General features: G+C 46.0%; 2 protein-coding genes across 9 annotated transcripts in view; both read right to left on the reverse strand.

Annotated features, from left to right (window-relative positions):
• The window catches only part of LOC100350306 (glycerophosphodiester phosphodiesterase domain-containing protein 4), a 165,804-nt gene extending 143,854 nt beyond the window's left edge, over positions 1–21,950 (reverse strand). For 2 of the 4 annotated variants that reach the window (XM_051850711.2, XM_051850695.2), the window contains exons 1-2: positions 21,917–21,950; positions 18,194–18,299 (exon numbers count right to left, since the gene is read on the reverse strand). In XM_051850711.2, the coding sequence (XP_051706671.1) occupies positions 18,194–18,196 (3 nt within the window). In that variant the 5' untranslated portion in view covers positions 18,197–18,299; positions 21,917–21,950. Of the gene's footprint in view, positions 1–4,735; positions 4,872–18,193; positions 18,300–21,916 lie in introns of those variants that run through there. The other 2 variants (XM_008263628.3, XM_051850704.2) reach the window with 2 other exon arrangements.
• Positions 21,951–22,040: 90 nt separating this feature from the next.
• Positions 22,041–24,558, reverse strand: part of LOC100349807 (glycerophosphodiester phosphodiesterase domain-containing protein 4) — a 176,317-nt gene continuing 173,799 nt past the window's right edge. For 3 of the 5 annotated variants that reach the window (XR_007921199.2, XR_007921193.2, XR_007921191.2), the window contains one exon: positions 23,920–24,058. The gene's annotated coding sequence lies outside the window, so the exon portion shown is untranslated. Of the gene's footprint in view, positions 22,116–23,872; positions 24,059–24,558 lie in introns of those variants that run through there. The other 2 variants (XR_007921200.2, XR_007921192.2) reach the window with 1 other exon arrangement.

Genomic DNA, 24,558 nt, shown 5'->3' on the forward strand with positions numbered 1-24,558 from the left:
ATGCAATCAACTTACAAAAATCAGGATCCCGAAACTGAAGCAAAACAAGGATTATTCAAAAAGTTTGTGGAAAATGGAAATGAAAAATAAGTGTAATTGATTCAAAACATTCTGAAATTCTTGCATATTCTATTATTTCATTTTTTTCTTTTCTTTCCCACTTTTTTTGTTTGTTTGCTTTTGAGGCAGAGTACTCCCATCCACTGGCTCTTTCTCCAGTAACATCCATGATTGAACAAGGCCAAAGTCAAGGATAGAGAATCCAATTGGGTTTTTCCCACATGATTGGCAGGGCCCTAACCACTTGAGTCATCAACTGCTGCCTTCCAGGGTCTGTATCAGCAGGAAGATGGTATCAAGATCCAGAGCTTGGAATCAAACTCAAGAACTCAGGTATGGGCTATGGGACATGGGCATCCTACCTAGCATCTTAACCATACTTTCTTAATGAATACTTCCCATGAACTTTTTGAACATTCCTTGTAAACTAACAATCAAAAAAGATAGTTAAGAAAACAATCTCTGAGCTGGCATTGTGTCACAGCAGTTAAAAACACTGGCTGCAATGTTGGCATCCCATGTAGGTGCCAGTTTGAGTCACGGCTACTCCACTTCACATCCAGCTCCCTGCCAATGCCCCTGGGAAAGCAAAAGATGGCCCAAGTGTTTGAGCCCCCACCACCACATGGGAAACCCAGAGGAAGCTCCTGCCTCTTGGCTTGGGAAAATGGAAATCAAAAGGTAGCTGCAAAAAGCCCGAATTAACTGGGAGTTGACAACAGAGCCCAATTCTAAACTCAGGTCTGCTAACTCCAAAGCCTGTATTCTGTTCCTGGAGTCACAGTGTCCACACCTGTGATCCTCCTGCAGCTGCCAAAATGCCTCCAGCTTTCCACAGCAAGACACACTGGCAAGAGGTCACACAGATCACAGCATTTTCTGTTGTCACCCACACTTCCGCTCATTAACTTCTCTTCATATCATTTCCTGACCTGAAATCTCAAATCTTTTCCTTCCTAATCTTCATTAAAACTTACACATATTGTGTCATATCCCCTCAGTACTTGCTCCCTGCTACTAAAGCATGTAAAGAAATCCATATCCAGGGTAGGAAATGGATATCCAGGGTAGGATATGTCAGCTTCTCAGTAAGTCTATCCTAACTAACCTATTTAATACTACAACCTACTACTCCCTCCTAACTCCACTACTATGCTTTTCTTTTTTCCCCTATGAGAAATTATATAACTTATTTAGTATGTTGATTATTCATCTTTCTGTCTTCACTTTCGAGAGTGTACTATAAAAAAAATCACATCACACTCAGTGACTCAAAAGCAACAGAAATGTATTATCTTGGAGTTCTGGAGATCAGAACTCCACATGGGTTTCAATGGGCAGAAATCAGGGTACCAGCGAGATGCAGCCACTACTCTAGGTTCTTAGGGAGGGTCCTCTTCCAGCTGCTTAGACTTCAAACCCCCTTCCTATCTTCTCATCTTTCACCTTCTCTCCCACTCTGATTCTTTCTCCATCTTTAAGGATCTTTCTTACTACATTAGGCCCACCTGGATAATAAAGACACTCTCCTCATTTCCAGATCCTTAATCACATTTGTAAAGTACTTTTAACCATCTCAAGATGAGACAGCAGGTTCACAGATTCTAAGGATTTAGACTGGGACATATTTAGGGTGTCCATAATTCAGTCTACCATATTCAGAACTTGCTATCCAACTCATCGTCTTAAAGCCGGCCTAAAGGAACAGATACATAGATCAAGTAAAGGCCTTGAAGGTGACCAAGTTCTCATAATTTCACTACTTGGTCATTGCCCCAGCTCAAGTCCTCTTAAGTATTTCAACATTCTTTTAAATGCTCTCTCAACAGTCAGTCTTGTCCTTCAAATTCATCCCCTATTTTGAAGTAATCTTAAATAAATGTTACATCTTAAATATAATTTAAATGCAACTTATGGTATCTAATTATGCCTCAATAAATATTTTTTGAAGCTAATAAGGAACGTAGAATAAGAAATGATCAATTCAAACGAAAGCAAGATAAAGGGGTAAAGGGAACACAACTGGGGGGGGGGGTCATACAGAAAACAAATACTAAGTGCCAGATTTAAACCTAAAAATAACTGTTAAATATAAGGGGGCTAAATGCTTAAGTTTCAAAACAACAAAAATAATCTAACAGTAATAAAGCAACAAAACTCAGTCATAGATTACTTAAAAGATTTTGGTTCATTAAAATTAAAAAAAAAAAAAAAAAGAATGGGCAAGACATACTTTGTATTGTTTTGTTGCTAGAGTAATGCCATCTACCAAGAATGAGAAAACCTCAGACAGAACAAGAGTTCAAGTGCTCACACCTGTGCTGACTGGCTTTTTGGTCTGCTGATATAGGCTGACTTCAGCAAGTATGACTAGGACAACTTGACTCTGCTCCATATTGCCACCCAATCAGGTGTCACTCAATGGCCTGAATGCATTCTCCTGATGGCCACTATGCAGTAGAACAAGCCCCAGGGGATAAGCTTCTGTTTCAAGGATCCCTATTCACATGGTTGAGTCCAAAGTAAAAAAATCCGAACAGGTTACCTCATGGTAGGACAGCAAAGTCGCATGGCAAACAGTATGAACATTAAGTTTATAATTATGGGAAAGGTAAAGAATTGAGGCCTAGATACACAATCTACTCCATTATATAACCAGCAGATGAAGTAAACCTCGAAGCAAAAACCATCAGTAGACACATTGGGACATTTCATTATAATACTAAATGATTTTTTTTTTTTGACGGGCAGAGTGGACAGTGAGAAAGAGAGACAGAGAGAAAGGTCTTCCTTTGCCATTGGTTCACCCTCCAATGGCCGCCGCGGCCGGCGCACCGCGCTGATCCGATGGCAGGAGCCAGGTACTTATCCTGGTCTCCCAAGGGGTGCAGGGCCCAAGCACTTGGGCCATCCTCCACTGCACTCCAGGGCCACAGCAGAGAGCTGGCCTGGAAGAGGGGCAACCGGGACAGAATCTGGCGCCCCGACCGGGACTAGAACCCAGTGTGCCGGCGCCGCAAGGCGGAGGATTAGCCCAGTGAGCTGCGGTGCCGGCCTAAGTGATTTTTTAAAAAGAATTTCAATTTGTATCCAATCACATAGCCTCTAAAAGAGAAAGCCAAATTCAGAATCATGGTGGGAGATTCAATATCCTTTTGTCAATAACAAGCAGAATAAGCTGACAAAAGATAATCCATAACAATACAGAAGATTATAACAATTCAATTAAGTAAGTCTTAAGTAACATTTAGAGAGCACAGTACACAACAATTGCAGAAAATACATTCTTTTTAAATGGACAAGGGGACCAGCACCATGGCTCACTTGGCTAATCCTCCACCTGCGGTGCTGGCACCCTGGGTCTGATTCTGGATGGGGCAGCGGGTACTAGTCCCAGTTGCTCCTCTTCCAGTCCAGCTCTCTGCTGTGGCCCGGGAGGGCAGTGGAGCATGGCCCAAGTGCTTGGGCGCCTGCACCCGAGTGGGAGACCGGGAGGAAGCACCTGGCTCCTGGTTTCGGATTGGAGCAGCGCTGGCCATAGCGGCCATTAGGGGAGTGAACCAATGGAAGGAAGACCTTTCTCTCTATCTCACTGTCTATAACTCTACCTGTCAAATAAAAATAAAATAAAATAAAATAAATGGACATGGGACATTTACTGAAAAAGACTGAGTCACACAACTGGTTTCAATAAACTTTAAAAAAAATGACAGCTTAAGAATGCATTTTCTGACTACAGTGCAATTTAGCCAGAAATCCACAAAAGATGACTAGAAAATTCCACATTTGGAAATTAAACAGCACACTCATAAAAACCCATGAGTCAAACGGAAATACAACGGAAATGAGAAGAAAAGTTTGAATTCGCTGATGTTGAAATTACTAAATGTATAGAAGTGGATGTGACTAACTGCAAATACTGGGGTGTCCACGGGCAGACGCTCTGTGATTGAGAGGAGGGGAAACTGCTGGACACCGAGTCAACACGCGGCTTTCTAACGAGCACAACTAGCACCACCGTCTTCCCCACGGCTACGGAGCCTTTCTTCGTGTCAAACCCGCCCCCGTCAGGGTAGCCAAGCTCACTGGAAACTTCGATAATCTTTCGGGGAAAATTTCTCTTTGAAACTGCTTGCCTTCGAAATCCCTTCTCTGATTTCCACACTTACACATCCAGAGAAGCCTACTGAAATCTGTCCGGGAGTCTCGCAGGCGCCTCAAAATTCTAGATGCCAACCCCATTCCTCCCAGCCCGCCCATCGCAGAGAGGTCCCCGGCCTTCACCGGGTGATGGCGTGAGAAAGCTGGGGGCGCCGGCCGCCCTGACAAGCGCCGGACACACCTCATCCGCGGCCACGGGGCGACAAGGGGGTCAGCGCCCAGACCCTCCCGCGGGACAGGAGGCGCCGAGCCCGCAGCCCTGCAAGGCCCTCTACACCCCCGCCTCGCCCTCGCCTCTCCCTCTCCCCGAGGCCGAGGCCGGGACTGGGGATGGGCGAGGTGGAAGCCCCCAGGGCTCAGCGTCCTGCCCGAGCCACGAGGAGAACCGCAGCTCCGGGCTCAACGGCCGCGGGAGGCAGCGGGTGAAGGACCTCAGGTTTGGCTGCCGGCCGGCTACACTGAAGCAATTCCTGCTTGTGGGGATTCTGAGGAGGCGGCAGGGGGCTGGACACACCACTTACGGCGACTTCCCAGTCCCAAAGGCCACGCAAATCTCGATTCGGTTTGAGATCACCGTCTCTCAAGATGGAGGCCTGACTAGAGCAGGCGGCCTGAGCGCGGGTGGGCGGGGCGGGCGTGGTGGGCGTGGCCGCGCATGCTCCTCCAAGAGCAAGGTTGAGTTTATGGCCGGAGCCCCAGCCTTAGATCATAGCACTATGTTTTAAATGTCTTTTAAGGTATGCTCTCCTTGTTTTGTTTTGGCTTAGTTCTTATAAAAATAAGTTAGGCGTAATGAATCTTGTTAATCACTTAGTTCAGGCAGTAACTATTTTTTAGCCTATTCATAGATGATTTCATTTTTTACTATTTTCTCTTGCCTATTTTATTGACTTTTAAATTAATTATTTTTCAAAAGGCAGAGAGAGAGGTGCCGGCATTGTGGTGCAGTGGGTTAGGCTGCGGCTTAATTGCAGGGCAGGTTCAAGTCGCAGCTACACTGCTTCCTAACTCCCTGGGAAGGTAGTGGAGGATGGCCCAAGTACTTAGGCCCCTTCCATCCATGTGGGAGACCAAGAGGAAGTTCCTGGCTCCCGGCTTCAGCCTGGCCTAGACTTGGCTATTGTAGCCATGTCGGGAGAGAACCATGCAAGGAAGATCTCTTTTTCTGTTGTTTTGCCTTTCAAGTAAATAATTTTTTTAAAAAAGCAGAGTGGCTGGCATTTTGGCATAGAGGGTCAAGCTGCTGCCTGCGACACCAGTATCCCATGTGGGTACTGGTTTGTATTCCAGCTACTCCATTTCCCATTCAGCTCCCTGATAAAAGCAGCAGAGGATGGCCCAAGTACTTGAATCCCTGCTAGCCATGTGGGGGACCTGGATGAAGCTCCTGGCTCAGCCCTGGCCATTGTGGCCACCTGGGGGAGTGAACCAGTGGGTGGAGGATCTTTATCTCCGTCTCTCCTTCTCTCTGAAACTCTTTCAAATAAATAGATAAATCTTTTTTAAAAAAAGGCAGATATATAGAGACAGATCTTCCATCTGCTAGATCCAAAATAAATTCTATGAGCCCGGAACTCAATGTGTATCTCCCATATGGCAGGAACCCAAGTACTTGAGCCATCATCACCTGCTGCCTCCTAGGGTGTATAGTAGCAGGAAGCTGGAGTCGGAAGCAGAGCCAGGACCAAACTCAAGTACTTCAGTATGGCAGCGGGCACCCCAAACAGCATCTTAATTGCTGTGCCAAATGCCCACATCTTTCTTGCCTATTTTCAAAACGTGTTTCAAACATTTAAAGGGCCACAGTCAGCTAGTTTTAGCTCCTGCTTGTTTAATCTTTGATTCCTCCAGCTCTTTCTCTAACTCTGACCTTATCCCTGAACTCTAGACACTTATATCCACCCACGTGGGAGATCAGGAGGAAGCTCCTGGCTTCGGATGGGCTCAGCTTTGGCTATTGCGGCCATTTGGGGAGTGAACCAGCGGATGGAAGACATCTCTCCTCTCTCTCTCTCTTCTCCCTCTGCCTCTCTAACTCCACCTTTCAAATAAATAAATATTTAAAAAATTCCTTAACATAATCTCAATGGATACCAACAGTTTTGTACCACTAAGCCACAGGTTAAGCTAGGGTCCCAGAATGGAAACTAGAAGGGAGAGGTAGTTATCTCAAGGCTCAAACTACTTTGCTTCCTCCATATTATCACCTCTCAGGGACGCTACCATTCTGTCTGCTAGATAGTGTCATATCTCCCCAACTGGTCACTGAGAGGCACACTCGACAGAATTCAGCTGGGTCAAAAAAGAGGCAGCCTCACAGCTGTATTCAGTTTAAGGGTCTGTAGCTCCTGGGTATTTATTTAACCAAACAATTAGTTGACATGTGCTAAGCATTATAGACAGCATTGGGAATAAAAAGATGAATTAGACATGGTCTAGCCTGCAGGTGGATTATAATTGAGAAAGAGGGGGAAATGGAGTTAAAAACTTAGCAAGACAAAATAGGCAATTATAACTAATGTGGCTATAACAGTAACAAAAGGTGGGATTGGAGGGAGATGTAGAAAACAAGTGAGGGGACTTCACTGAGTCTGGTGCTGAGGAACAGAGGTAGGATGACCCAAGAAGACTTCCCAACCTGAGTCTCACACTAAAAAAGGAATTGGCCAGCTGTAAGTTAGGAGTAGGAAGTGCATCAGCCATCAGCTGAGACAGCAAGAATAAAGATACATAATGGTATAGGGGAGCTGTATAACAGGTTTGGTTTTGCTGGAGCTTCAGTTTAGGTGGGAGTGGAGGAGTAGGAGAGATGAAACTCGAGAGAAGGGCAGGATCCCAAAGGAATGAATTTTAAGCATGGTTAGATTTACATTTTTAAAAATTATTTTTTAAAAGGTTTATTTATTCATTTAAAAGGCTGGGGGGGGGTCTTCCATCTACCGGTTTAGTCCTCAACTGTCTGGAATGGCTGAGCCAGACTGAAGCCAGGAGCCAGGAACTCCATCTGGGTGTCCCACATGGATAGCAGGGGTCCAGATACCTTGGCCACCACCTACTGCATTCCCAGGTGCACTGAGCAGGGAGCTGGGTAGGCGGTGGAGCAGATGGGACTTGAAGCAGCACTCTGATGTGGGAAGTAAGCACTGCAAGTAGCTGCTTAACACTCTGTGCCACAATGCTGGCCCCAGGACTTACATTCTTAAAAGATCACCAACTGGGGTGAGCATCATGCTACAAGGGGTTAAGCGAAAGTTTGGAATACGAGCATCCCATATCAGAGTGCCTGGGATTGATTGAGTCCTGCCTCTGCTTCCCATCCAGCTTCCTACTAATGCACACCCTAGGATGCAGCTCAAGAACTTAGGTCCCTTCCAGTCCTGTGGAAGACCTTGATTGAGTTACCACTTCCTGGCTTCAGCCTGGCCCAGCCCCATTTGCTCTGGGCATTTGGGCAGTAGACCATAGGATGGAAGATTCTCTCTCACTTTCAAATAAAAATATAAATGAATAAATAAACATTTTTAAAAGTTAGTTCTTAAAAAGAAATCAACAACTGTTCCTTGGAAGATCTGGGGAGAGACAAACTGGAAGTACTCAGCTGCTGCAGTAAATATCTTAACACAGCAGGACTAAGCCTGTTGCTTCCAAGTTAGATGATTAGGGGCCTAGTGGATCTTGAAATGCCATAATAGAATAACTAGTGGACATAGATACACATATACAGGAAGTATTATAAAAAGCAGAATTTGGTCTCGGGGTGGGGTAGGAGCTGCAAAGGAAAGGCAGGACTCAAGAAGGAGAACTGCTTTCAGATCTTAGAGGTAGAGGAGATGGTGAAGATGTGAAAGGAAATACAACAAATGTAAGTTCAAGTTTACTAGGTTTGAGGTGCAGCAGGACGTGCAGACAAAGAAAAGGTAGAGATATAGAAGTCTTCCATCCATTGGTTCACTCCCCAAATGGCCACAACAGCTGGAGCTAGACTGATCTGAAGCCAGAGCCTATATGGGATGCCAGCACTGCAGGTGGCAGTTTTACCCACTACACCCTAGTGCTGGCCCCAGGTTAAGGGATATTTTTTGATATAAAGATTTTCTGGAACTCCATTCTCACTGCTTCTTGAGAGATTCTTTTCCCTCATCATTTACTGACAGAAAATGAAATAAGCTCTAGCCATTGGTCCCAAGTTTGAGTGAATACCAGTCTGATTCTACTACTCCTGATTCTAAAAATCCATCAGGAGGGGACAGTGCTGTGCCATAGTGCTGTCTACATTGCCAGCATCCCATGTGGGAGCCAGTTTGAGTCCCGGCTGCTCCGCTTCCGATCCAGCTCTCTGCTATGGCCTGGGAAAGCAGTAGAGGATGACTCAAGTTCTTGGGCCCCTATACCTGCATGGGGGGGCCCAGAGGAAGCTCCTGGCTCCTGACTTTGGATTGGCTCAGCCCCAGTCATTGCAACCATTTGGGGAGTGAACCAGTGGGATGAAAGATCTCTCTCTTTCTCTTTTTTTCTAGTGATCACAGTTATACTATCATCTTATGGAGTATCTGGCTAACAATGGGAGAGGAGAATTCACAGTTTTCTATAGTTCATAAGACCTATTTCAGATATTTTGCAGACATCTATTCATTTACACATCTCTACCAGCCATTTGCTGGTATATAGAATATCTAGGATAGCATATGTTCATCTAGGCCTTTATGTGTAAGAGAGATTCCTCAACAAAATACAGGAAGCTAGTAACAGTGTATAAACCCAGTCACAAGGCAGTCATTTAGCTTAGTGGTTAGGATGCTTGCATTTCATTTCAGAGTGCCTGGGTTCCATAACCATCTGGTTCCTGACTCCAGCTTCCTGCTAATGCAGACCCTCCAAGGGCTGGGCTTCTGTCACCCACGTGAGAGGCCTGAATTGAGTTACCAACTTCTGGCTTTGGCCCAGCCTACCTCCAGCCACTGTGGGAATTTGGAGAGTGAACAAGTAGATGGGAGATCTCTATTTATCTGTCTGCCTCTCAATTAAACAAATAAGTATACAGCTAATTCCTCACTTTCCCTACAGCCTGAAGTATAAACAACAGTTATCCCAAATATTTGTGGCTTTCTCAGTATTATAAGTATTATAAGAACAATCTTATCACTCAATTGCTTGAACTGAAGAATGAATAAATATTTAAGGGTTGTCTTAGGCGGAAGCTTCCAAATTCACAAAATAATAAAGGTGACATGGGAAAGGGTTGAACTTGGGACCTGAGGATGCATATGTCACCTGACTATTAAGCACCAACCTCTGCTTTTCACTTTCTTGACAACTCCTAGTCACCTCTGCTATAGCAGTGTATCAAGCCCATAGCACAGACATTATCTTTTCCAAATACCTACGGCATTCCTGTTTAACAAGTGTCTTTTGGGGGGGTGGGGACAGGCAGAGTTAGACATTGAGAGAGAGAGACAGAGAGAAAGGTCTCCCTTCTGTTGGTTCACCCCCCATATGGCTGCCACGGCCGGCATTCTGCACCAATCCGAAGCCAGGAGCCAGGTGCTTCCTCATGGTCTCCTATGCGGGTGCAGGGCCCAAGCACTTGGGCCATCCTCCACTGCCTTCCCAGGCCACAGCAGAGAGCTGGACTGGAAGAGGAGCAACCGGGACAGAACTGGTGCCCCAACCGGGACTAGAACCCGGAGTGCTGGCTGGCGCCACAGGCGGAAGATTAGCCTAGTGAGCCGCAGCACCTGCAACAAGTGTCCCTTTAATAAAAATAGCTTCTCAGCTTTTAAGTGTAAGATCATTAAAATTGATACTTTTTAAAAACACATTCTTAATGAAGAAAAATTGAACTACAAGCCTGAGAGCGCTACTGACTACTGATAGAGCTGCTTAGTCGCTTAGTGGCTTGACAGGGAAAGAACAGAGGCTCATGCTTTTTGAACAGAATATCTTCAAGCAACTTTTGGTGGAGACATATTTTTATTGATGTTAGATTGACCTTTAATTTTATGACCATACACCAGTTATTGGCTAAGATGCTTAAGTACAACCTAGACTCCCAGTTACTGATTCTTCTATAAAACCCCCATTTGAAGTCGGCACAAAGTCTCTTGACAAACCAGGCATGTTCAAGCCTTATACAACAGCACTGCATTTACAATGCTCCAGGGATCGTATTCAATGCTTCACACCCATTTTGTATTTCCTCAGAACCCTAAAGATAGATACCATCATTATCTTCATTTAAAAGAGCTGGCTCAGAAGGATTAAGTAGTTCCTCCAAGGACATGCATACCATGGCCGAGCCAAAAATTGGATTCCATTTGTACCACACTACTTTGTCTCCTCTAGATCGCTGCTCTCCACTAAGACAGTCAGTAGCTGGATGTGGCTATTTAAAATAATAAAAATTAAATAAAATTTAAAGTTGATTTCCTCATTCACTAACCATATTTCAAGTGGCTAATGGATACCATACTAGATGGCACTGGAAGCCATGACTGCACCAAGTTTATTGAGCAGTGCCAGCCTAGAGTTATAAGTACTTCAGATGCTCAATCTCTCTCTCTCTCTCTCATGATAATGAAATCACATAAATGATCTTGTTACTTTGACTTCTAGGAAATTCAGTTCCAAATTTAAGCTCAAGTATAGCTAAACCTGGGCTCTGTGATCAATATGTTTGTGCTTTTATTTTCTTGGGACATGGTTTTCCTCCTATATTTGATTATTGTTTCATTGTAGATGTTTTTGTTGTGTGTTTTCTCAAATCCTTTGAGAAAGGTAGGGTATAAGTATAAATAAATAGAAATGAGGAACCATGGTTTTATTTTCGCATGATTTCCCTGATATAAGGTCCATTGCAGTGGGCTAGTGCTGTGGCACAGTGGGTAAAGCCACCGCCTACAGTGCCTGCATCCCATATGGGCATCAGTTCATGTCCCGGCTGCTCCATTTCTGATCTAGCTCCCTTCTGATGCTCTTGGGAAGGCAGCAGAGGATGGCCCAAGCTCTTGGCCTCTGCCACCCACTTGGGAGAACCAGAAGAGGCTCCTGCTGCCTGGCTTCGGCCTGGCATAGCGTCAACCATTGCAGCCATTTGGGGAGTTAACCAGTGGTTAGAAGATCTCTCTGTCTCTGTTTCTCTCTGTCCTTCTCTCTCTATCTCTGCCTTTCAAATAAATGAATAAATATTTTTTTAAAAAAGCTACAATCTAAACTATTTACCAACTATATACTGTGAATAAGAAATTAGCTTCAAATATAACAATATAAGCAGATTAAAAGTTAATTTATGAAAAATTAAATCAGGCAAATATCAGACCAAGGTCAGAAAAGGCTACATTATCAGGTAAATTGGACTTCAGAACAAAGAAAATGAAGAAACATAGAAGGATATTATGCAATGATAAAAGGGTTGATCCATCATGAAGATGTAGCAATACAAAATGTCTAGATAGCAGACAATAGACCTGCCAAACATATGAATGCAAAACTGATGGAACTGAAAGAAGAAATAGACAAATCCATAATAATAGTTCAAGGCTTTGTAGGGCACCCCTGCTCCCCTCTTCACCTCCATACACACTCTTTTCCTGTGTCTGCGAATCAGATGCCTTAACCACCCTGTGATCCAGCCAGATACAGGTTTTTCCCAGCAGGTTGAGCTCAGTATGGGACCTTGAATATTCCCAGGTATTGACAAAGATATTTTAGGTTGTTGTCCAAAACACTGAAAGAAACTGGCCCCAGCTCTAAGCCAAACTTCCTTAAGCTCTCCATCAGCCTCTACCCTGACCCCCTCATGGGGACTCATCAGTACAACATCCTTGTTCTCTCTCTCACTGTGTGTTGTGAGCTAAGCTGCAGCTCTACATGTAAATCCCCTAATACATGCTTTGGACAGATCACTTTAGTATTTAGTCCTTATTTTCGAATCCCAGCAAACCCATCCCAGCAACCCCTGTTGCTGCTTTTGGAGTGACTCCAGCTGTGGGTTTGGCTAGATGAAGCAGTTTTCAGCACCCATCTCAGTAACTGATAGAACCAGTAGATAGAGAATCAGCACGTATACAGAAGAAAAGAACATCAACCTGCAGCATCAAATTGCTATTTATAGAACAACTCACCCAACAGCATCAACAGGTACACTGTTTTCAAGAGATCATGTGACATATATAAAAAGATATACCATATCCTGGGCCTTAAAACAAACTTCAGGGGCCAGCATTGTAGCACAGCAGGTTAAGCTGCCACCTGTGATACCAGCACCCATATGGGGGTTGGTTCTAGTCCCAATCACTCCCTTTCTGATGCAGCTCCCTGCTAATGGACCTGGAAAGCATTAGAAGATGGCTTTAGTGCTTGGGTTAATAAGCTCCCACCTGCAATGCTGGCATCTCATGTGGGTGCCAGTTCAGTCCTGATCCAGCTCTCTACTAATGTACCTGAGAAGGCAGTGGAAAATGACCCAAGTCCTTGGGCCCCTGCCACCCACATGAAAGAGCCAGATGAAGCTCTTGGTACCTGGCTTTGGCCTGGCCCAGTCCTGGCCTTTGTGGCCATTTGGAGATTGAACCAGTGGGTGGAAGGTTGGTCTCGGTCTCTCTCTCTCTCTCTCTCTCTCTGTCTCTGTCTCTCTCTCTTCTTTCTCCATAACCCTGCCTTTTAGGACAGGGTGGCTTGAAGTTTTACATTTTCCCATAGGACATAGCATGCCTGGGTGGTTATAGGTTACCTTGCTTGCTTGATAATGGCCAAGGCCACCAAAATGTGGTTTCTGCCTTTCAAAATGCCCCACAACTGCAACTCGGGCTGTCTTCTCTGGACTTGCTCTGTGAGAGGGCAGTCACCAGCTGGCCAATAAAGACCCCTAATTTGATCTCAAAGTCTTGCTGTGTTTTAATTGTGTGCCCTGCAACATTTGGAGGCCCCAGAAAGAGTCCCCCGTCCCTCCCAGGATGGGTAGGCTAACTTCAACACTGTGGCATAGCCCAAGAAGGAGGCTCAGGGGGCGGCCACTGAGAGACGTTCCTCAGCCCCAAGCTGACTTCTGGTACTTTAGCACAGTCTCTCAGTCTTTGAAATTTTAATCAGGGAGTCATCTGGTACCTCAACAGTGAGTAGAAATCATTTTTTGGATTTCTTCTGGTTTCTGATCTATGCGTTGACCCATCTGGGGTTGTTGGAAGGCTGAATGCAACACTACTTCCACAACCAGGTCTGAGTTCAAGACGTCATCTCAGATCTCTGGTTTTGGCTGAACATAATTTGTGTAAGAGTCTGGTTGGTTGGTTGGTCTTTCTGTTTTGCTGTGTTGATGCTGTCGTTGTTATAGGAATGGGACAAGGATCATCCCTCCCTGCTGATCCACCATTGGGTTATATTTTTTAATAAAATTTCAGTAAAGTTAAAAGGTGCACAACTAGACCTTTTGGTTTTACCCTAAATACTTTTGATTTCCAGCTCCTCTGCAAATGGGAGTGGCCAACCTTTGATGTAAGGTGGCCACTGGAGGGAACTACTAACCTTTCTACAGCTACACAGGTCCAAGAGGTGATTTATGGAAAACCTGTTCATCCTAACCTGAATTGATTTCCTTTCCAATCCTCCTTTGTGGCTAAAAGGTTACAAAAAAAAAAAAAAAGTAAAAATGATTTAGGGTCAACGTGTCCTCCTAGCTAAACTGAAAGGGAAGGAGCCACCACCACCTGTTATTCAGGGCCCCCCAGAGGATCCCATCCTACTGGACCCTCCTCCCTATGGAGCCAGTCCATCGGCCCCACCCCAGGAGCCTCTAGTGGCCCCGACTCTTCACAGATGAGGACTGTCACCAGAGGGAGTGTGGGGAGCAACTCAGACTAGACTAAGTTACTGGAATTAAGACTTATTCTATGCATCTGCTCTCCCACAATATGGCGCTGGGAAAGGAGTAAACAGCTCCTACACAGCTGCCTCTCACCAACTTGACAAGCTGCAGGAGCTGCTCCTGATTGGAGGAGAGCAGCGTGCTCGGCGTGTGGGTAGCAGAGTTGGGATTGGTGGAAGAGGACTATAAAGGAGGAGAGAGACAACATGCACCAGGAACACCTGAGGAACATCTGAGCAGCCCCCGAGAGAGCCGGCCAGTGGTGTGCCGCTCCCCTGCAGAAGTGGGGAAAGTGGCAGGGGGGCCCGCCCCTCCATGGAGGTGGAGGGACGGCAGCCAACCCGGGAAGAAACAGCAGCAAACCCAGGGAGGGCCGAGCAGACAAAAGAACAGCGCAGGGTCCTGTGTCGTTCCTCCACGAAGAGGGGGAGCGACATAATGGTGCCATGACTCAGATATGAAACCTAGGAGGGAAGAAGCGGGAAGAAGCAGGAAAATACCGGAGAGAGAGACTAGCAAAGAGCCTAGGGAAAAGCCGGACGGAAAAAATGCCGGGAGAAGTTAGGATTGAAAGCGAAAGTGAAAGCTGGAAGAAACATAGACTCGGATACGGACTATGGCGGGGAAGTTAGGAGAAATCTATGGTTGAAAGCGAAAGTGAAAGCTAGAAGAAACTTAGACTCGGATACGGACTGTGGGGAGAAGCCAGGAGAAATGAGAGGGGAATATTGTTGGAGAAAAGTTAGGAAACATACCGGGTAGAGAAAAATATGTTAGGGAAAGTGAAGCCGCGGGGGCAGGCCAAAGCGGAGACGTAAGCTAGGTTGGGGTTCGTCAAGTCAGCCCGGGGAGCAAAAGGCGAAAAACTAAAACCAGAGGCGGAGACGTAAGCTAGGTTGGAATCCGTCAGATTAGCCTGGGGAGCAAAAGACGGAAAGCCAAACCGAAGCGGAGACGTAAGCTAGATTGGATTTCGTCAGGTTAGCCCGGGGAACTTAGACTGAAAACTAAACCAACCGATGGCAGAAACGTGAGCTAGGCTGTGATTCGTGGAAGCCGCCGAGCACAGAGAAAGCGCGCAGGGCACAAGGGGAGAGAGTGCACGGGGCGCGAGTAGATAGGAAGTGCGGGGCTGGCGTGGAGGCCGTGGTGTGGACGCGAAAAGGCTCGGAGACCACGGAGCGTGTGCGAAGCCCGGAAGCCGCGCAGATAAGAGAAGCGCGGGCTGAAGCCGCGCAGAGCTGGGAAGCCGCCGCGGGGCGAGGCGCCGAGAAGCTGCCTCGGGGCGGGCACCGGGAAGCCGCGGGGATAAGAGAAACAGAAGTTTAGAAGTAAAATGAGAGAAATAGGAATGCTGGCAGATAGAAGTAAAATAGGAGAGATAGGAATGCCCGGAGATAGAGAAATAGAGAAAAATAAGGCCTCCCCACAACATGGCAATGAGAGAGCTCGGATTCGGTCTGCCTGATTAGTGAGGCGGTGAGCACCTGCGGGTGGCTAGCAGCTTATGCACCGCAGGTCACCAAAGATAGGCACTTATCAACACCAATAAGTCTCCCCACAACATGGCAATGAGAGAGCTTGGATTCGGTCTGCCTGATTAAGGCGATAAGCACTTGCAGGCAGCTCGAGCAGAGCACGCACTGCAGGGCACCGAACACAGGCACGCATCAGCGCCTAAAAACCTCCTCTCAACATGGCGAAGAGAGGACCCGGATTCGGTTTGCCTGATTGGTAGGGCTTGTAAGCACCTGTGGGCAACTCCAGCAAGCAGAGCAGAGTGTGTGCCGCGGGGCACCGAAGACAGGCGCATATCAATGCCAAAAATAAAAAGAAAGGGGGAACTGTGGGGAGCAACTCAGACTAGACTAAGTTACTGGAATTAAGACTTATTCTATGCATCTGCTCTCCCACAATATGGCGCTGAAAGGGAATAAACAACTTTTACACAGCTGCCTCCAGTTCGACCAATAACCTGCAGGAGCTGATCCTGCTCCTGATTGGAGGAGAGCAGCGTACTCGGCGTGTGGGTAGCAGAGTTGGGATTGGTGGAAGAGGACTATAAAGGAGGAGAGAGACAACATGCACCAGGAACATCTAAGGGGAACATCCGGATAACATCTGAGCAGCCCCCGAGAGAGCCAGCCGGTGGTGTGCTGCTCCCCCACGGAAGTGGGGAAAGTGGCAGGGGGAACCGCCCTTCCACGGAGGTGGAAGGATTGGTAGCCAACCCGGGAAGAACCAGCAGCAAACCCGGGAAGGGCTGAGCAGACAAAAGAACAGCGCAGGGTCTAGTGTCGTTCCTCCGTGAAGAGGGGGAGCAACAGGGGAGCCCAGTCTTTTCAGCCCTGGACATATGCGGAGCAGGTCAGCATATCACCCGCAGCCCCAAGGAACACTGGGTTCTACACAGCCACCTGTCCTGGTCCTTAGGTTGTGGCAGACTGCCTCTGTCTTGCGGGGAGACAAACCCCCTTTTAGAGTCTATGTCCCCTTTTATACTAGTGATCTGTATAATTGGAAACAACAAAATCCCTCCTTTTCTGAGAGGCCTCAGGGATTAATCTCTCTCCCGAGTCTTTTTTTTTTTTTTTTTGACAGGCAGAGTGGACAGTGAGAGAGAGAGACAGAGAGAAAGGTCTTCCTTTGCCATTGGTTCACCCTCCAATGGCCGCCGCGGCCGGCGCACCGCGCTGATCCGATGGCAGGAGCCAGGTACTTATCCTGGTCTCCCATGGGGTGCAGGGCCCAAGCACTTGGGCCATCCTCCACTGCACTCCCTGGCCACAGCAGAGAGCTGGCCTGGAAGAGGGGCAACCGGGACAGAATCCGTTGCCCCAACCAGGACTAGAACCCGGTGTGCCGGCGCCGCAAGGCGGAGGATTAGCCTAGTGAGCCACAGCACCGGCCTACCCGAGTCTATTTTCTTTACTCATCAACCGACCTGGGATGACTGTTAACAACTTTCCCAAACCCTCTTCACACTGGAAGAGAGACTACCCTCGGCCAGAAGCCCAGAAACTGGTCCTGGGGCTGGAAGGACAGCCCACCTTCGAGCCGGCCCAACTGCAAATAATTTTTCCTGCAAGTCACCCCTTGCTGGGATCCAGTGAAGCTAGAGGTAAGGAGGTCCTCAATTGGTATCACCAGACTCTGTTGGGAGGGGTCCGAATGGCAGCAAGGAAGCCAACCCCTGAGGTAAGTGAGATCCTCCAAAAACCCAATGAGTCTCCCATGGCTTTCCTTGAACATCTCTTTGAAACATATTGCACATAGACCCTTATCAATCCAGTAGCACCAGAAAATAGGTGTGTCATTAATGTAGCCTTTGTGTCTCAGTGGGCCCCTGACATTAGACGCAAATTACAGGGCTAGAGGGACTTGAGAGAAAGCTCCTTTCTGAATTGGTGGAGATAGCCCAGAACATTTATAATAACAGGAATGACCCTGTACTTCCCAGACAAAAAGGATGGCTAGAATTATAGTGGTGGCCCTAAACAAGGGAGAGGCCCCCAGCCTCAGGATAAAAAAGGTTGTTCAATCAGACCTCCTCTAAAAAAGGAACAGTGTGCTTACTGTAAGGACACTGGACATTGGAAAAATGAGTGCTCCAAAAGAAAACAAAAGGAGCAAGGGTCAAAGCTCATCCCAATTTTGGTGGAAAAAGTTGATCCAATACCAAGTGCTGCTCCTGGACTCACTGAGAATTAAGTTTCTAAAAACTTCTGCTTTAAATCCCGCCACCCTGCTTCCTGATGATAATCCATGGGAGCCTAGCCATGATGCTAAGGAGGTGCTGGAATCCTCAACCAGCTGAGGGCGGATCTGACTGACGCTTCGCTGGGAGACGGAGACACTGTTTTGTTCACGGATAGGAGCAGCTTCATCTCTGGAGGAGTGAGGTGAGCAGGTGCAACTGTAGTCACCTTCACAGAAGTCATGTGGGCCAGGCATTCGGACATAAAACATCTGCTCAGAGGGCTGAGTTAATAACACTAACCCAGGCTTTCAGGTGGAGCAAAAATAAATCCATTAATATCTACACAAACAGCAGATATGTTTTTGCCACTGCCCACGTCCATGGAGCCCTGCATCAAAAATGGGGACTCTTACCATCTGGGGAAAGGCAGATCAAAACTGTGTCCAAGATCTTAGCCATTCTGGAGGCAGTGTGGTTGCCAAAGAAAGTGGCCATCATCCATTGCAGAGGGCACGGAACCTGGAGGTGAAGGGAAATACATTCACGGATAAAACAGCTGGGAAAGGTGCCTTAAAACCAGTGGGGCCCCTCCAGATCCTTCTAGTCTTGCCTAACCAAACCCGTCTATACTAAAAAGAAAAACCTACAGGGCTATCACACGGGGCTACAATGGATCATAGAGGGTAGATGTGCCTTCCTGATGGAAGACTGAACTTCCCAGAAGCGATTGGCCAAAAACTAATAGAGTAAGTTCACCACAGTACTCATCTCCGGAGTTCAAAATTGACTGAGTAGTTACATTTCTACATTCCTGGATTGGATCAGCAGACTTGCCAAGTCTTGTCACGATGCCATGTTTGTGCCCAGGTAAACCCAGAACAAAGAGATGAGTTAACCCAGGGGACTCGGTTACAGGGAAAGGCCCCCAGAGAACACTAAAAAGTAGACTTTACCTGAAAAATATAATTACCGCTATCTTTTAGTTTTTATTGATACTTTTTCTGGCTGGGCAGAGTCTTTCCCCACCAAGACTGAAATAGCTCAGGTTGTAGTCAAGAAATTAGTTTCTGAGATTGTCCCCCGAATTGGCCTCCCTCTAATAATGGGGTCCTCCCTCTAATAATGGTCCTGTGTTTATCACTTAGATTACCCAATTGCTAGCAAAAGTTTTAACAATAAATTGGAAATTACATTGTACTTATAAACCACAAAGTTTAGGACAAGTGGAAAGGATAAACAAAACTATAATGAAAACCTTAATGAAAATAAAAGTAGAGACTGTCAAACATTGGGTGAGCTTCTTTCCCTTCGCCCTGTTTCAGAAAGGGTGTACTCCCTATGTAAAGGATTTAAGCCCTTACAAGATAATGTTTGGAAGGCCACCATCCCTAGTCCCGATGCTGGAAGAGGAACAGCTGACAAATTTGAGTAATGACTCCCTTCTTAAGTCCTTACGGGCTCTCCAGACAGTCCTCCAACAAGGCCACACCTTGGAAAAAGCCACACAACCAGATCACCCCCAATCAACCTCTAGTGCTGTCACCCTCAACAATCAGCCTGGAGATCTGGTGTGAATAAAGAAATACAACCCCACAACCCTCAAGACGCAGTGGACCAGATCTTTGCCTGCAGTCTTGAGCAGCCAACAGCAGTAAAAATAGTGGAGAAACGCCATTTGATTCATCACAACCAGATAAAAAGGGATTCAACATCTCAGGCGTTAGAACGATGGACAGCAAGCCCAACCAAGGACCCATTAAAGACAAGGCTCTCCTGAACTGTCTCTTGATCCTCTTATCTATGCTCAATTTAATTGTCAGAGGCAAGGGCATAGTCTTCAACCCACACCAGCTAGTTAATTATACCTGAGAACTTAAAAAAAGGGGGGGGTGGCACCATCATCGCTAAAAATTCCTTCACAACCCCCTGGTTTCAGTTTGACCTATGTACAGAAAAGGCCTAGGTAATCAGAAGGTCAGTTACAGAGGAGGCTTAAGTGGTAGTCTAGGCCCCACCTCACCTTCCATGAGATGTAGAACAAAAAAAAACTAGAACAAGGACTGTCAGAAACTAAATTTTATGTATGCCCCCAGGGGCCTCCTTGACCATGAAGGGACAGACCAATACCACTGTGCTAACGGGTTGTAAAACTATAGCAAATTAAGTTACAAATAAGGGGAGAGATCACCTCATCCACCTTACCTGGGGCACCAAACAAGGGACCTGCACCACAGCTTCCTGCAATCCCATTATCATACAGGTTAAAAATGGTCAGGGAGAAGGATGGCAGACAGGACCCACCTGGGGATTAAGACTGTATGTCTCTGGCTATGACCCAGCATAGAGTTTACCACCCAAAAACACACTCCAAAAAAGTCCTCCTAACCTTACCGGTCCGGGGAGGGAGACTGCAATTGCTACCCACAAGACCCCCTCAAATTCCCCGACCTCCACCTAGGTGCTCTCCGACCCCTCCTTCGACATCGCCTCTAACATTTGTTATCGAGGGGCTGATAGGTCAAATTACAATTAGATTACATTTTGCAGATGTAATTTTGCAGACGTCTCATGCTGTCCTCTACTGGACATGCTAATTTCTGTCTTTACCTTCCTAAATGAAACTAATCCTAATACCACCCAGGATTGTTGGTGCTGTCTAAACCAGACACCCCCCCTACTATGTGGGGGTAGGAACTAAAGTTTCTGTGGGCACTAATTCTTCTGACATTTGAAACGTCACCACAAGTCAAGCCCACCAACAAAACCTTTGCCAATGGGAAAATTACCAAAACACACCCTTGGCTATCTACAGGGTAAAGACATCTGCCTATTAATTAGAGGGTTTCAAGTCCAACACTCTCCCTATCGGGATTCATGTAGTCAATCCCCATGTCCTTTAACTCCTCCAGCCAAGGAGATCAAAATTATCTTGTACCGCCAGCGGGAACCTGGTTTGCTTGTACCCTGGGAATTACTCCTTGCCTCTCTCATGTGGAACTAATTAAGTCTAATCAAACAAAACTATGTATACTTGTATATGTATTGCCTCAAGTGAAGGTGGGAGAGAACACTTGGGGGTTTCTCCACCAAGAGGGGTGAGCAGCTCCAGTACTAGTTCCCCTTCTGGTTGGGCTGGAAATAGCTGGCTCCATAGCTGTGGGGACGTCGGCCCTGATTACCAGCCATCAGAACTTTAAAACTTGAAGCAAACATGTTGATTTTGACCTCTCAGAATTAGAAAAGTCTGTATCTAAATTAGAGTCCTCTCTAGACTCTGGCTGAAGTTCTCCAAAATAGTGGGAGTCTAGACCTCCTATTCTAAAACAGGAAGGATTATACCCAACATTAGGGGAAACTTGCAGTTTTTATGCCAACCACTCAGAAATAATTAAAAATAGCTTATCCTTAGTCGGAAACTGCCTAAAAAAAAAAAAAAAAAAACAAAGATAGGCCAATAAAAATTGGTATAAAAACCCGTTTTCTTGGTCACCTTGGCTAACAATCTTTCTGTTGGCTCTGGCATGACCAATAATTTTAATACTCAGGCTATTCATAGACCTTTGTGTTATTAATAGCCTGTCCCGATATGTCCCAGCCATTTACAGTTAAGTTGATGATACTTAGAACACTACCAACATTTAAATCAAGATGACAAAGAGTCAACACCCCAAATGGCTGTAACACCTGGGGTTAGGCCAGGCCGAGGCCAAGAGCCAGCAGCTGCATCCAGGTCTCCCAAGTAGATGCAGGGGTCCAAACGTGGGGCATTTTCCACTGCTTTCCTAGTACATTAGCGGGGAGCTGGATTAGAAGTAAAGCGGCCAGTTCTCAAACCTGTGCTCACATGGGATGCTGGCAGCAGAGGTATCAGCTTCGCCTGCTATGCCACTACACCAGCCCCCCAGGTACCTCTTAATGGTCTCACCTCTCGACACTGTTGCATTGGGATTTAAGTTTCCAACACAGGAACTGTGGAGGACATATTCAAACCACAGCAAGTCCCTGCACTGCAGTTGAGCTACACTAGTTACCTCCCCAAGGCATCAATTCCTGGGTCTAGAAAGACCTTTGCAGGATATGTTGCACAGAATTCTAAGAGGGCTTTCCAAGATTGCCAGCCCGTCACACACACTTGCCTCTTCTCAGGTATTCAATCAGGCAGTAACCCAGGTACTGTGGTAAAGGAATTTTGCAGATGTAATTAAGTGTCCAAAGCAGTTGATCTTGAAATAGGGAGGTTATCTAGGTGAACCTGATCCAAAGGCAGAGCTCTCCAAAACTGGAGTTTTCTCTGGCTGATTGCAGAAGTAGAAGTCAGAGATGTGCTCTGTTGACCTAGAAGAAAGTGAACACGCATTCTGTGAATTGCTTATGGGGACCCTTTGGCAAGAAACTTATAGGCAGCCTCTAGGAACAGAGTGGACCTTGACTGTCAGCATGAAAATGAAGATGCCAGTCTCACAAACACATGGAAATAAATTCTGCCAATAACCAGTGAACCTGGAAGAGGATTCCAAGCCCCACAGAAACCACAATCCCAACCAATACCTTTGATTTCAGCCTGAAGTGACCCTGAGCAGAAAATCCAGCCATGCCATGACCAGACTTTCGACCTTTAGAAACGGAGATAATTTGTGTTGGTCGTAGCACAAAGTGTGTGGTAATTTGTTGCTTAGAAATGGAAAGCTAATATACAGGGGACAAATTTATTCAGGCCACACATAATTAGACCAACAGCAATTGTCAATGAGTAGAGAGCTTCAGAGTTCTCTTGCAGGCAGTAAAAGGCTTGGGAATGTGCTCTGTTAAGCTTCCTGGGTGTTAAGAATATTCCACAGTCTAAGTGGATGTCTAGATATCTTAGTAATTAACAGTCACCCCTACAAAGCCTAAACTGTGTGTTCCAAAGTCCTCAGGACAGCCACTGTTTCTGTCTTTAACACCTAACTAATCAGACAACTGATCCGAGAGGGCAATCACAGACTTAGTTTACCATTGAAATCTCAAAGTGAGGAGGTACAATCTGTAGATTCTTATCACTCCCTCCTTCTGGGCGAGCTATACCATCATCCAGGATTGTGTCCATCTCACACATAAGCACTCAGTCCAGCTGCTACTTGTTTTGTCAGTAAGTGCATGGAGGAACTTTTGTGCTCTTTTTCCCCACCATGAAACAATACTGGAGTCATCAATCTCATTATTTTTGACCTCTTGCCACTTAGCATTATAAGAGCTGTTAGTTCAGTTGGTCTCTGCCAAGAGTCTCTTTTTTTTTTTTCTAGAATTGAGGATGAGGATGATGTTAATTTTAATTTTTTTTAAAAGTATGTTTGAGTGGCAGAGAGACAGGGAAACAGACTAAAGGAGATTTCCCATCTGCTGGTGTACAGCCCAAATGTCAGCAATATCCAGCGCTAGGCCAGGCTAAATCCAGGAGGCAGGAACGCAATCCACATGAGTGTCAGGAACCTGATTACTTGCACCACCACTGCTGTTGCCCAGGGCCTGCATTAGCACGAAGCTGAAGTCAGGGGCTAAAGCTGGGGAGCAAATCAAGGGGCTACAATTTGGGATGTAAGCATCTGAACTGCCAAGCTAAACACCCACTCCACAATGGCTAACTTTATGCATCAATTTGATGGAGCAATAAGATGCCCAGATAGCTGCTTAAACATTATTTCTGGGGCTGGCATTGTGGCACATCAGGTTAAGCTCTTGCCTGTGAAGTCAGGTTCCCAAATTGGAGTGCTGGTTCCAAATCCAGCTGCTCTACTTTCCAATGCAGCTTTCTACTAACGCACCTGGGAAGACAGCAGAGCATGGCCCAAGTAGTTGCTTCTGCCACCCATGCTGGAGCCAGGATGGAGTTCCTGGCTCCTGGCTTCAGCCTCACCCAGACCTAGCTATTGTGGCCATTTGGGGGAATGAAGCATCAGATAGAAGACATTCATTCTCTCTCTCTCTCTCTCTCTCTCTCTCTCTCTCTCTCTCTTTCTCTCTCTCTCTCTCTTTCTGGAACTCTGCCTTTCATATAAATAAAAATAAATCTTATTTAAAAATAAAGAATACAAAACCAAAGTCCCAGAAAATACCTGTCAGCTTTTCTGGGTTCTGAAGCTCTGGGGTTCCATTGGTGGAAACGAGGTACAATGCCTGAAAGTGCAAATGGAGAATCATCTTGGGCTCAAGCTAGGTTCTCTTCTGGTCCCTAGACATGCCCTCCAGAAATACAGTCAGCTTCTCTATCCTCTAGAATACAAAGAGGCAGATGTGGTGATCTGGAAAGAAAGATTTGACATTTAAAGGCCATGTGACCATATGCATGCCACAGAACCTGTAACTTCCTCATTTGTATTTCACAGATTTGAAAAACCAAATGAGGTAGTGTCATTGCAAAGCACTCTGTAAACTTATAAAGTGTGCTACAGGCCTAAGGATTTATTATTATTATTAACTGCAGATCTAGAGGATTTATTCATTTCACCTGGTGAGTTAAGCATCTGTCCAATTGCTGGCAGAAATCATTCCTGGTGCCTTCACATCAGTCATCCAGGAATTGCCCTCTTCCAGCAGAAGGCTATCAAAACTGGTTAAGCAGCAAACTGTCTCACTGTTGCCTCCCTGGCTTGCTAACATAAGTGTCTCCTGGGAGAGGGAAAGAAAAATCTAGTAACACTAAGCCTTTATGAGCACTCAGCACTTCAATTCAGAAAGTACTCAGATAGCACTGTGTCATTTGATGACTATGTAATCTGGGTAGTAGACAAGACAAGACAAG

This window comes from Oryctolagus cuniculus, chromosome 1, assembly GCF_964237555.1.
Source record: "Oryctolagus cuniculus chromosome 1, mOryCun1.1, whole genome shotgun sequence".
In the NCBI taxonomy this organism is placed as follows: domain Eukaryota; kingdom Metazoa; phylum Chordata; class Mammalia; order Lagomorpha; family Leporidae; genus Oryctolagus; species Oryctolagus cuniculus.